The sequence below is a fragment of the Symphodus melops genome (assembly GCF_947650265.1).
Source record: "Symphodus melops genome assembly, chromosome: 8".
Lineage (NCBI taxonomy): Eukaryota > Metazoa > Chordata > Actinopteri > Labriformes > Labridae > Symphodus > Symphodus melops.
In genome coordinates this window covers 1462441-1475517 of record NC_136698.1, presented here as the reverse complement: position 1 = coordinate 1475517, position 13077 = coordinate 1462441, and the positions used below count along the sequence as shown (strand labels likewise).

The following is a 13077-nucleotide window of genomic DNA, read 5'->3' as shown; positions in this document are numbered from 1 at the left end:
TTGAAAACAAACAACAAAACTACAACATCACAGTTTGGAGAACGCAATGAGAAAAAACATCATCAATACATGCAATAAAAAAAAAAAAACTCCACAGGCAACATGAAATCTTTTAAAGAACACCCCCCCCCCATGAGTCAGGGCCTCAGATGGGCCACCCCCTTTAAAAAGTCTGGACTAGCCCCTGGATGGAAGCCTTGTTCTCCTGTGATTTGATGCTGCCCCGCCCCCCCCCAAAAAACTCATATTACAATGTGAGATATATGATTTTATTACACCCATTTGAAATGCAAACCTGCTGAAGGTTCGATCCACCTGAACTGTGGAGAGACACAGAGTTCACCTGTCTGCTGAAGGCACTGCAGTGATCAGTGATGAATCGTACTTTACATGTGTTTGTACTGACAACGGCCCGAATCACAGAAATGATCACACATGACAACAGCTCAGAGATTCACCCTCAACGGAAAGTCCCAGCAGAGAGAGCATCCCTGTTAGCATTAGCATTAGCACAGTAATCAGAAGCTTGCCTTCATTAAAACTTTGCAAAACATCCAAAAAAGCACTTTTTTTTCACACGTTGCATTAATACAGCATCAAATAATGAAACTAAAATAACACTCATGATACCAAAAATAAGCTAAATATAAATCTCTGCTTTGAAGCCGGTTGCTGACTCACTCTTTACGTCTTATTTTGAAGGATTTATTTTACAATGGTGATGTCTTTTTTTTTTTTTTGTTCCAGGAGCTGTACTGTCGTCATATAATACATGTAAACTCTAGTTCAGATCTATTTACAGTCACGCAGAGACATGAAATAAAAAGCTTTACAGTCTAGTGCTCCAGATGTGCGCTAGTGCACTGTGCAACATGTTGCATGCAGAGCCACACGGGCACGTTCGCTCAAACGACGAGTTTGATTCAAGACACCAGCGGCACCGAGTCGGACCAAGTGAAATGCTTCTTTTGAATAAAGAAAAATTCAACACAGATTTCTAAACCGGATGAGCGGGAAGTAAGTGCACTCAGTGTGATGTCGGTATTTCAGTTCAGTTTTGATTATTTGATGTTATGACTGTTGGATTATTAGAGAAGAGGATTAACGCTAAAGGGAAACATCACAACAGCTTTTTTTTCCACACATGCACTCGTGAAAATATGAAGATAATTTCAGGAGGACTGCTCGGGATATTCTCCTGACCTGGCTGTTCACATATTCACCTCACAGCTGGAGACTCTCCCTGTCAGACAGGAGGGGGCGGGGCTTATGAGGTAAGACGTGACGTCAAAAAAACAAACAAAGAGGAAATAACAGGCAAAGAAACAAAGTCAGTTATACGATGCTATAATAAGAATATTTCTCTTGCCGAGCAGCAGTCGGACTCTCATAATTATATACACAAGGAGAAACTCCCGGTGAAATCTGGGTGTAAAATTCAGCCGTTCCTGGAAATATCAGAAATTTTTCTAGAGTTTTTATACAAGTGTGAAAGCCCCCCAAAAAAGTTAAATGCTTGTTCTGTGGCACTATTAATAGCCTAACATGTAAACATATTTTCTAAAAGATAATACAACATTTTTTAGCAACAACAACAACAGCAGCTGAGAATATAACGCAGGAGCACTTGGGAGAACGATAGCTGTTTTTTGATAGTTATTTATCTACAAAATAAAAGTGTTTCAGGCGACATTCATTCATGGTGTTATTGTTGTGTTATTAGTTCTTTTCTATGAGTGAGGGGTGAGATAGCGGCTGCAGGTCCCAGAGCAAAAATCTTGCCCGTGAAAGGAGCCTTGACCTTTCTGACCAAAGCTCGTAATGTGACAACTACTAAATATCACAGGGAACACCTGGAGGAATAGATGTTTGCATGATGGTGAATAAAAAGATGTTGGATTTGAGTAAACAGATCTGACAGCCCACGCAGGATTCTGAAAACCCCTTCACGCCAAACAGAGTCAAGAGGAGCGACCTCGAACATTCAACATCAGACTCTGAGGTTCAGTCACCTCTCTCAGGATTTCGTATAATCCTGGACAAGAAGGCCAGCGTGTGAAAAGTCTTCCTCACACACTGGACACGTTGTTGGGTGCGAGGGCGTGCGTCTCCGAGGGCTGCTGGTCTTTGGGGCTGGATTTATCCAGGACAGATATCTGAGTGACCGTGCTGCTCTCGGTGAAGAGCGTGCGCCGTCGTTTACTGTAGCTCAGGTAGCTCTGAGTCTGCCACTTCCAAATCCTCTTCTTTAGTTCTGCCTGCACCTGAAAGATATAAAGAAATAAAAGAAGGTAAATACATCTCAAACATGAGAGCGTGAAACTTTAACTCAAGAAGCCTGATTCCTTTTCTTGTGGGGTCTGTCACAAGCTTTTTTCTCCACATTAAAAAAAGGATTTACAAATGTAATCAGATGAAATCCATCCATCTTTCCCTCTATTTCCATCACAGCTCCTCCCAACAGGAAACATTTCTGAGTTGGGTAAATTAAGTTAAATCCCTGATAATGTTGTAGCCAAGATATCGTTTTAAATTAGTTTTATTTTATCTTTTGCACAGAACCAAACAACACTGTGAATTTGTTTCTTTGAGTGTAATACCGACACTGACCACTAGGTGGAGTCTTGGCTCTATGCACAGCATGAGTTTATTGGATTCAGGTGTGCGTTAGGAGGTGCGATTTAAAGGTTTATTTGAATAAAAAAAAAAACACAGATAAACTGAAAGGTGATCTGATGTAAGAAATAACAATACAGATTATCATTAATAAAACAGGAAAAGTAGAAAGTAGAAAAATAATACATAATTGACTAGAGTGTAACTGTTTATTTATTATAATTTTTTGGACGTGATGATTGACTGATGACCAGACCCGGTGTTTCCCGCCTCTTATCCAATGACAGCTGGGATCGGCTTCAGCCCTCCTCGGGACTTCTTTGGACAACATTAGGTTTGTTTTTAAAACAGTCACTACATGTTAAGTTCCCTCTAATGTCGACACTTTTGAACTGGAATTGAAACAAACTGCACAGAAAGAATCATTGAAGACAAATAATTCAATATCTATCGTATTAAAAAAAAAAAAAAAAAAAAAAGACAGGTGTTTACTTACCTCACCGTTCAGGAAACAGTAGAGCAGGGCCACGACAAATCCCTTCAGAGCAGAAACATGTTCAGCATTAAATAATATTAAAGTACAGTACATCCTTGTTAACTTGTCTGTCTGTGTTTCCAGCAGAGATCTGTATTGTTAAAAGACAGGGTCACGATCACAGCAGCTATTTCAGCTTCTCTAACTTTGTTGTGTGATTTACCTGAAAGGATCCCAAACCGAGCTCAATAAAGAGCCGAGCCTCCGCGCCGATGTACTCTGGCAGGAAAGCAAACACCATGTAGTGCATCCCGAACAGAGGGATGAGGAGCAGAGTGGATTTAGCCAGCCGCCTGCACACACACACACACACACACACACACACACACACACACACACACACACACACACACACGGTGAGAAACAAACCCATGAGGGAGACAATAAGGTGTGTGTGAGTGTGTGTGTGTGTGTGTGTGTGTGTGTGTGTGAGAGTGTGCAGCTCATCCTCTTAGGCTTCATTCATTCTCTGCTCACTTGAAGTGACTCGTGTCGTTGCCGCCGACGCCAGGAGACGTCAACTTCTGGACCAGAATGCGGATGACGTTGATGAAGATGATGAAGTTCACCTGCCAGACAAAAAAAAAAAAAAAAAAAGTTACAAACATCAGAACAAACAAACACAGATTTGTGATCCTCACATGAAATTTGGGCTGATTTTAAATCAAACGATATGATTGGACCTTTACTGACCCCTAGTGGGGAAATTCAAGTGTTGCAGCAGTCAAAGACGAGAAGTAGAGCGTGCATAGAAAGTGCAGCAACATATGGTACTGTGTGATATGTGACCCCATTTAATAATGTGTGAAACGATAGCAAAAGATGCAAATGATGGGATGTGACGCAATTATCCGAAGTCTGCTCGCGACCTCACCTGACCGAGACAAATTAACGAGATACCGTCTGATAGGATGTGATGCCACGCAATCCGATGTAATGCAAAGACAATAACACAAAGGGGCTCATATGTTTCACAGGACAGATGATGATTCTCTGATTTTGGTTGCAGCGTGCACAGAGAAGGTGGAGGCTGATCTCACACTGAAACATGAGCAGACTTTCCCTGTGATGTCACTTTTAAGCATGTTGCTTTCAGCTCGATCTCTTTTATTTCGAGGCATGCATCGAACAGTAATCACTGGATAATTAAAGTTTCACAGCGCAGGAAAGCTTGTTTTAACCTCCACCTCCGAGAAACAACACAACACTCGCTCAGCAGGAAACATGAAGTTCACCGGGTGCTGATGTGAACTGCCAAAGACAACGTGTAGTTTCCTCTCTGCGACGCAGGCGAGGGATGAACTCTCCTTCACTTGTTGTTGTTAAACGTGAAGAAAAAAAACGAAAAAAACAGCCGCCGAAAAACATGTGCCGATCGAGACATGAGCAGGCTGTAAACATGTTTGTGTGTATGTGACTTCCTGTGCTTCTGCAGCCCGCCTCTAGTGGACACTTTAAGAACTGCAGGACTTTGTACTTCAACACCAGAGGTTGCCTCTCGCGCCGTACTCACCAGCAGGGACGCCGTTATCGGAGCTTTTATGATCCACCAGTAGAGGGCCACGTCGGTGTCATCCCAGCAGCTGAGACACACAGAACAGATGTCACTCAGATAGACGAGGCGATCACAGAGGTGTAATAATAAACACATCATCATGACACGCACGGCTCGCCGTCCCCCGACCAGACGGCGGTGACAGAGCAAAACCTCGAGATCTGTCCACGAGGACACTCATCATGCAATCCTCACGCAGCTCACCCTGTGTTGGCGTAGAAGTTTCGAGTGAGGATCCACACTGTTATGATTGTTGTTGGGAGACCTGGGAGGAACAAAGACACACACACACACACAGAGTTCAGAGGAGTACACACAGAGACGAAGCGGGTCAGGTAAGTGCTAGTGGGAAAAAAAAAAAATAACCGACCCCAGCCGATGAGGATGTACCACCAGAAGTATTTCTTCTGGAAGACAAAGGTGAGAGCGAGCAGCGTCTGCAGGTACATCCCCTCCACCAGCAGCCAGAAGTAGTTCGCCAGGATGCTGAACTGGAAGAAAGCCACGGCCGACTTACAGAAAGCCTGTGAGGGGGGAAAGCAGAAGTCCTTCAGAACGCCAGCGAGTCTTCACAGTTCACAGTTTCACACTGGAGCTCATGTTAACTAGCAGTAGTTGAAGACAGCGCGAACGCAACACGGACGATTCGGACTCAGTTCAGAAGAACGTAGAAGCGACTTATGAGAGGACGACGTCTCGTTTAAGACGAAGTAACGTGAGCAGAAGTGCGTTACGGCAGCGAGCTGCTCTCCGCTCTTTCCAGTACTGATTGTACTTCTGTGTGTTAAAAACTGGACGCTGAGATGAAGAGAGGTGCGTCCATTCTCTCGCCCGAGAGACACAGCAGAGTTCTCTCATCATCTTCTCGAGTCTCGACGAGTCCTTCTCCGCCGCATCGCGTCTCGGCGCTGATTCTGGTCCGTCGTGGCGGCTTGTGACAGAGAGCTTCACTGCAGCCTCCTTATCAGCAGGGAAACAGGAAGAGGAAGACTCGTCTTAATCCTCAGAGAGGCTCCTCTTCGTCTCTTTCTGCATTTTTCTACCTCCTCTCCTCTCCTCTCCGCTCGCTGGGATAATAAGAGCTCCTCTCAATCGGAGGCGTTCTGATGTTGAGACGATGTAAAAGAAAAAAAATGTAATGTACTTTTCTCCACCTGAACTTCTGACTGGATTATTTCCTCACCTTGTCGTCCTCAGTTTTTCCATATTAAGTCCTCGTTTTCTCCCTTTTTTTTAACGTTGTCTCCTTTTCGTTTGTTTCGGCTGATCTTCATGTCGTGCTTCGTCGTATTTTGCAGCATTTTTACGTCTCCGAAGACGTCTTGTTCTTTATGAAGTATCTTTTCCTTCAGTGAAGGGTTAGTGTCCTTCACAGGTAAATACACACACACACACACACACACACACACACTGTTGTAGCTGTGGTCGAGCGTTAGCACTCACAGTGGATATGAAGCAGTGATCGAGGTCTTCATCAGAAAAGAGGACGCCGTCTTTGATTAAGACGGCGCTGGCTCTCAGGATGAAGGAGAAGAACAGATTCATGTGGATGTAGTTCCTGGTGCAGTGAAACTTCCTGTAAAGACAACATGTGTGTTTGTGAATACGTTCAGAGCATGACAATATGCACACACAATGAATGCACCTGAGCACAAGAAATTATCCTACGCCTACGTAGTTCCTTCTCATGCTTACGAGATCCTTTATATTGTTTTGACTTATGTCCCTTTAGGGACTCCGTACCTTTCGAGATGGATTGTTGTGACGCTGCAAAAATAAATGTACTCAGTCTGCATGATGGGCTGTATGAGTGCAGCAGATTAAAGTACTGCAACCACTAGAGGGCACTGTGTCCAGCCGGCTGATGTCGCTGCTCTTGGATGGAGAGCCTGAAAAATCCAATTACCTGAAAACAGTGAAGACGAAAATGGCCGATATCAGAGAGATGAGGGAGGTGGCGTAGCCGGCGGTGTACAACTGCTTGATGTTGGAGAAGTATGTCGTCTGAAAACCAAAAAAAAAAAGGATTTACAGAAATATGAGCATTAAACGTCTCACATGTAATAATTAAAGACGTTTCGGCCAAAAAGTTGCAGCAGAAGATTAAAGCAGCTTTCGTATCACAGGTGAGTATTAAGTGAAAAGATGTTGAACATGGTGCTGGTGTCGTCAGCCCTCGGTCTTTCAGTGGAAAAGACGAAGAGGAGGCGATAGACTGAAATGTTTATTTCTACGATAGTTTACTTCATACTGTGTTATATTTATATCTCTGCTACGGTTTATATCCCATACGGTGCAATATTTATATTTTTTATATTTTATATCCTGTTATAGTTTTACATTTCATACCAGAGACGGGCCGCTGTGATTGGTGGAGAGCTGTGGCGCAGGGTTCTGACAGAGTGCAGTCAAATACACAGCCCACAGTTGATTCAGTACTCGTTTCTTTAAATGACTTTATTCCTGAAAAGTCTGATGTTGGTTCTCATCTTGTGGTGAAACGCCGCCGTCATGCCTCTTCAAACGGCGTCCCTGAGGAGGCGGGGCTGTCTCTCTTCCCTCCACACCGTGGCAGGGATAACAGTTCGTTCAACAATCTGAGCGAAGGGCCCAGAGAAGAAAACAACAACCCAGAGGGGTCGCTCTTATTTTGAAGGGCACACATCTTTTCAGTTAGATATCGTTGATGTCTGCTATCTTAACGTTTAAAATGCTCCATCACCTGTAAGGCTGCAGAGCTCTGCTGCAGGATGAGTCCACAACACGATTAGCAATTCATAGAGAATCCATTTAGAGTTAGAAATCTGACCACATCCTGCAGGACCTTCGGAGAATCGCTGAAGTGTCAGCTGAGTCCGACACAACCTGCTTGACCCTTGTTAGTCAGGACTCACATTTCACTTTTACATTTACATGCTCTTTGTGCTGGCTGCTAAACGCCACATCCTCCCTGTGTGCTCGAGTGTTTTGACATGCTTGTGCACTTTTTTCAAATCCTCTCCGCATGAGCATAAAATCCTCCATCTCGACCTCTTCTCACCGACTCTCTGCAAAACTCCAACATCTCTCTACTTCCTCTTTCAGAGTCAATATTTACTCAACAGCAAGAGGTCGCAGCTCAGCGAAACGCGGGATATTTATAGAATTTAATAAATGTCCAGCGCTGGAAGGGTTCAAGCTGATCTCTCAGAGTAAGAGAGAAGTGTCAGTCATCTGCTGTGCCGCCCGCTTGCTTTAAATAGCATCTGTCACAAAGCCCCACTTAACCATAACAGGTGAAATTATGGGCTGTTGTTGCCAGGCTAGTAATTAAAGTTCATCAGTGAGAGGAAGGCATCAGTGGGGAAGACGTGTATGACATCCATCTACAGCCAAGCAACAAGGCTTGTCTGTCGAGTCCTCAAATATCCACCAATAGAGAAGCCGGAAAGGCCACATCCTGATGTTAACGCTTAACAAGACCAGCAGACGAACGGAGAGGTCAGAAAAAGGTCGAGATGAAAAGTGAAGACGGTTCAGTTTTTGATTCCTCCAGAACAAACTTGAGACTGTGCGTTGAAAAACACACCCACCTCTGGTTCTGTCACTTCGTACTCTGTGAACTCGCAGACGTCCAAGTAGGACGGGTAGACGTCGGTCCAGCCGTCCTCGGTGCAGTTCCTGTGGACGAAACCTGAAAGAAAAGAAAGACAAAGAAGAAGGGGAGACGCTAACGATGAAACCAGAGGAGGCTCGTGAATCAAGGCCAGGAGCCACCGTGTGCCGTGTGGTACGAAGGGTGTGTTTTCACAGGGGGAATGTAACGAGACACACACACACACACACACACACACACACACACACACACGTATGAAACAGTCTTCAAACTAACTCAGACATCAAACATTCAAACACATCCTAATAAGTTTCCAAACCAGATGCACTCCTTCATCATCCACCATTATTTAACTTCTCATGTACGACAAACATCAGGAGTTAAAGGATCGGTGGTGGACACTCCATCCTTCTTCCTGCATCTTTTTTATTTATTTATTTTTTTTAAAGATGGCTTTTTGTGCCTTTATTGGAGAGATAGGACAGTGGACAGAGACTGAAAATAGAGAGAGAGTGTAGACTGACGTGCAGGACAAAAAGGAGCCGCATGTTGGATTTGAACCTGGCACGCCCGCTTAGAAGACTAAATCTTCCAAATATGGGACGTACGCACTAACCACTGACCCACCGACCCACCGAGTGCTCCTTTCTTCCTGCTTCTTATCCCATCTCTACCATCCCATCTCTAAAACCCTGCGCAGTTATATCACTCTCCTTTTTTTTATTGCAAGACAATACAATTACAAAACAAGACGAAAGACAATTACAGGATAAGACAGGAAAAAGTGTGTGTGTGTGTGTGTGTGTGAAGTAAATAAGTAAAGAAAATTAACAGATAAACAATTTGAAATATAACCATACTGTTTATCACATATTCAGCCCTCTCACCCCAACAATAAAAACAGAGACATAGGATATGGACTGGAGGTTTAGAGTGAGCTATTGGGGCCCTGCTGGACGCACAGGGGCCAGGGGCCGAACCCCCGACCCTCCGGTCCAGACCGAACCCCCGACCCTGCCCCAGTTATATGACTGTTCATCAGCTTTATTAATCCCAGAGGGGCAGTTCAGTTTCAGGGAGTCTGAGGGAGATTTCTCTCTTTGCTAAATGATGAACGAACGCTGAGTCTCAGTAAAATAGAAATAATTAAGGTCTTTAACTTGTTTTTTTTTTGTAAAGTGTTTATAGATATGTATATGTTTATTATATCATGGTTTGGTTCTGTGTTTCGTCTTGTTTTAGTTTTCTTTCTTTCCTCAGTGTTCTGTTTGTTCCTGTTTCCTTTGTGTGTTTATTTTAGTCTTGAGTGTGTGTCCTCCTATGTTGCCTGTTTATTTCCTGTGTTGTGTTTTCAGGTTAGTCTTTGGTGTTTCCTGTTTTATTTTATAATATCTGTTTTTGGTGGTGTTGTCAGTGTCGGGTTTTACTTTTTACTTGACCTTTTTTACTACCTTGATTGTCCTCACCTGTCTCGTTAGTCTCACCTGTCTCGTTAGTCTCACCTGTGTCTGATTACCTCATGTCTATTTAGTCTCTGTCTTTGTTACCCTCTGTGTTTGTTCATTGTCTTATATGTTGCCCTGTATTCTATGCTCACTGGATTTACTTTGTTTTTCTTCTTGTGGATTTTGGACATTTTGGATTATTGTTTGAGTGAGTTTGTTTTTTGGCTTTTGTTTAAATAAATCAGCATTTTTTTTGTTCATTCTGCAGTTGGGTCCTCCCTCCCAGTTTCCTGCCTGTAAATTATGAAAAACACCTCTAAAAATAAAGACTGATGGAATGAGAGCAGATCTGAGGTCGATGCTCGGGCCCTAAAAAGATAAAACTAATTTAAAATCTTGAAATTACGACAATAATTAAACAAAAAACGGATACAGACAGGTACTGGGAGGTTAAAAAAGAATATTCCTGAAGTGTCAAAAAAAGGGATAAAAGTGCTCAATTTTAGATCCAGTTGTGAAAACATTTGAAGAGTTAGCTGCATGCTAACGCTAGAAGCTGTCAGTCCTGGCACGAGAAACCTGCAGAACCAGGCTGTCGCTGGAGTATGTGACGGTAACTGTCAGGTAAGAGCTTTACAGATGTGGTTATTACGTCTAACATATCTGTTATCTGCCGTTTACAGTTGAGAAGAACTAAACGATCACACGTTCAGTCTGTGCTCACTTTCCTGAAGGCTTCAGGTAGCTGTGATACGGCCCGGTCAAGTGAAGGCTGCAAATGATGAATTTCAATGAATTTGCAGCCATGTTCTCCCACCATGGCCTGCAGGGAGGATGACGGCGCTCCAAAGTACGACCGCCATGACGCACACAAGGTCATCCGTGTTCGGTGAGAATGTGCGTTCACGAGAGGGAGGATTAAAAGTTTCTCAGCGATTTCACGCCGTGGATCTGCTCGGCTGTGCTGAGCAGCCGGACAGGCAGAGTGTGGAGGTTTGAGTCGTGGGTGGTTTGAGCGATATCCAGCCGCATTAGCCTCAGAATAAGGTGGCGTGCAGAGCCTGCAGGGCTGCAGCGTCGGCGGGTGAATGGTTTGGATGTGAAAGGAGGTTGGAAGGCCGAGGCTCCGGGGAGGACGCTGGTTCTCACACCGCTGTGCCTAACGAGCAGAGCCAATTCCTTCCTCATGCTCTCGGCTCTCGCAGTGAACTCTTTGATTTTCCAATTCATTATATTCTCTGCTCGCAGCCTCCCGTTGGAGAGGCTCCATCTAACCGCTCGGCTTCAGCACTTGACTTCTCAGAGCATCTGTGGAGGAGGAAATCCAGCGAGGACCGGGGACCGACTGACACTAAGTCACAAGGTCATTAACAAGAAGCCCCCGCCTCCTGATCCATCCACACTAAAGACGAGCTGAACTTTCTCGACAGGAGCTGAGCTGTGTTCTTCTTCTATGCTTTGTGCCGTCTTTCATTCTCGCTGCTGGAAATCAGCATCGTCTGTAAGCTGATCATCCCACATAGTGAACAAGCTCTGAGCTGCTTATGACTCGCCTGAAAAAAATCTAATTCAGCAGCTCGGTCGACGATCTTTGTCGTACAACAGACTGAATCAGTTTGCATTCCCCGACAGCTTCGATGTCATCGTTTTGATTTATTTTACTGGTGGAGGAACATACATGCAATGTTTTTCTGCAGACGTAAAGATGTTTGTGCCAGAGCAGGATGGGTTGCATGCTGTGTTGTCCTCTAACGTTCAGAAACGATCACTCCAACTCGCCCTGTTTGAAAGCCCGTCCTTCACTTTGGAGGGTGAAAATCCCAGGAACCTCATTCAGACTCTGGTCCCTGTAAAGCGAGCTCCTGCAAAGGTTTCTGGTCCCAGTGGAAGGAGGCAGCAGAGGACAAGCTGCTGTTGATTACTAAAGAGGAGTAAACACGTGCGTCTAACTAAAATGTCTTCCCAGTTGCATCGTAGAGGAAAAACATTTTGTTGTGTTATAATTGCAGTCGGGATCGAATATTGTGGCTGCACAGTTTTCTATAAGTGGTCTCAACAGATTGCTTATTCTGCCTTTAAAAAGACCACTTTGGTTTGCTTATAACGTGTTATCAGACTGACAGAAGAGAATTCATAACGGAGGGAGACAAACACAGCACACACAACCCAATTCAAGCTAATTATTTTAATGTATTATTCTTTATTTTAGACAGGGGAGAGAGTCAGAAACTGAGGAGAGAGAAAGACTATGCTGGAATGGAACCACAGGTCGTTTTGAACCATGGCCGCCCGCTCCCGAGGATTTAACCCCACATGGATGGGGCGAGCGCATAAACAGCGGAGTTTTAGTCTACTAAACATTTTATATTTTATTGCATTTCCATATGGAGAGTGTAATGTTGTTAGACAACACACTGATCACTGTGCTGAGCTGGAGTCTGGAAGATGAACACACAGAGTTCAGTCTGCATGAATCTGTTCTGTTTTTGCATTTTGGCTTCTGATTAAAAACAACTTAGATAAATAGTCCCTGTGTTGTACAATCATGGTGACCTTTAAAAACAGAACATGAACAGAAAACATCTGTGGAGGAGAAACAGCAGAGGAGGATGAAAAAGACCGACAGCATGACTGCTGGCAGTTAATCACCTCTCCATAACTTGACAATCTCTGCGGCCTCAATTTTAAAAGAAAGAAAAAAATGTGCACAACTAAAAAAGAAATCTGAAAACTCTGCTGGTAAGAGATCAAGCTGCAAAGGGAAAATAAAAAAAGGACATAAAACACAAATGAAAGAATATAATACTAAAGGGGTGCACGGCCTGATGAGATCAATTTATTGTCTCATATATTATTTGTTTTTGCTGCGTTACATTTGTTCGACTCACACGCTGCTACGTGTGGCTGAAGACGTTTCCTGATTGGATTTCATTGAGTGGAAAATATAGATCGTACCAGAGGAGTAACTTAAGTTTCCAACATGATAAAAGCCTCCCATCGACGTCATCATGATAGACGTGCACTGAGATATAAGACGGGAATGTTTGCCATGGCAACAAGGTCCAGAGTTTGTTGCAAAGTAAAAATGTTGTGTTTTATGTTTGTAACCATGAATTTCTGCCGCCGCCTGCCTTAGCCAGACCACTTTTGAAAATAAGATTCTCCTGGTTAAATTAATAACTTTACTTTTTGATCCAGCAGATGTCGCCCTTGATTAGCAGCAGCAGCGTGGAACCAAAACAAACACCTCCACTATTCTGAATCCTCCGCTCTCCTCCAACGACACACCGCCAACCCTTCTCCACTCATGCTCACACGAAGGAGTCAAGTG

General features: G+C 43.8%; 1 protein-coding gene across 1 annotated transcript in view; it reads right to left on the bottom strand.

The window, feature by feature from the left end:
* Nucleotides 1-24: 24 nt before the first annotated feature.
* The window catches only part of ghrhrb (growth hormone releasing hormone receptor b), a 29060-nt gene continuing 16007 nt past the window's right edge, over nt 25-13077 (bottom strand). Inside the window, exons 4-13 of the mRNA XM_079351189.1 lie at nt 8279-8379; nt 6613-6710; nt 6150-6282; nt 5077-5230; nt 4911-4971; nt 4665-4734; nt 3629-3720; nt 3315-3444; nt 3113-3154; nt 25-2264 (exon numbers count right to left, since the gene is read on the bottom strand). Coding sequence (XP_079207315.1) covers nt 2070-2264; nt 3113-3154; nt 3315-3444; nt 3629-3720; nt 4665-4734; nt 4911-4971; nt 5077-5230; nt 6150-6282; nt 6613-6710; nt 8279-8379 — 1076 coding nt within the window. The 3' untranslated portion in view covers nt 25-2069. The remainder of the gene's footprint in view (nt 2265-3112; nt 3155-3314; nt 3445-3628; nt 3721-4664; nt 4735-4910; nt 4972-5076; nt 5231-6149; nt 6283-6612; nt 6711-8278; nt 8380-13077) is intronic.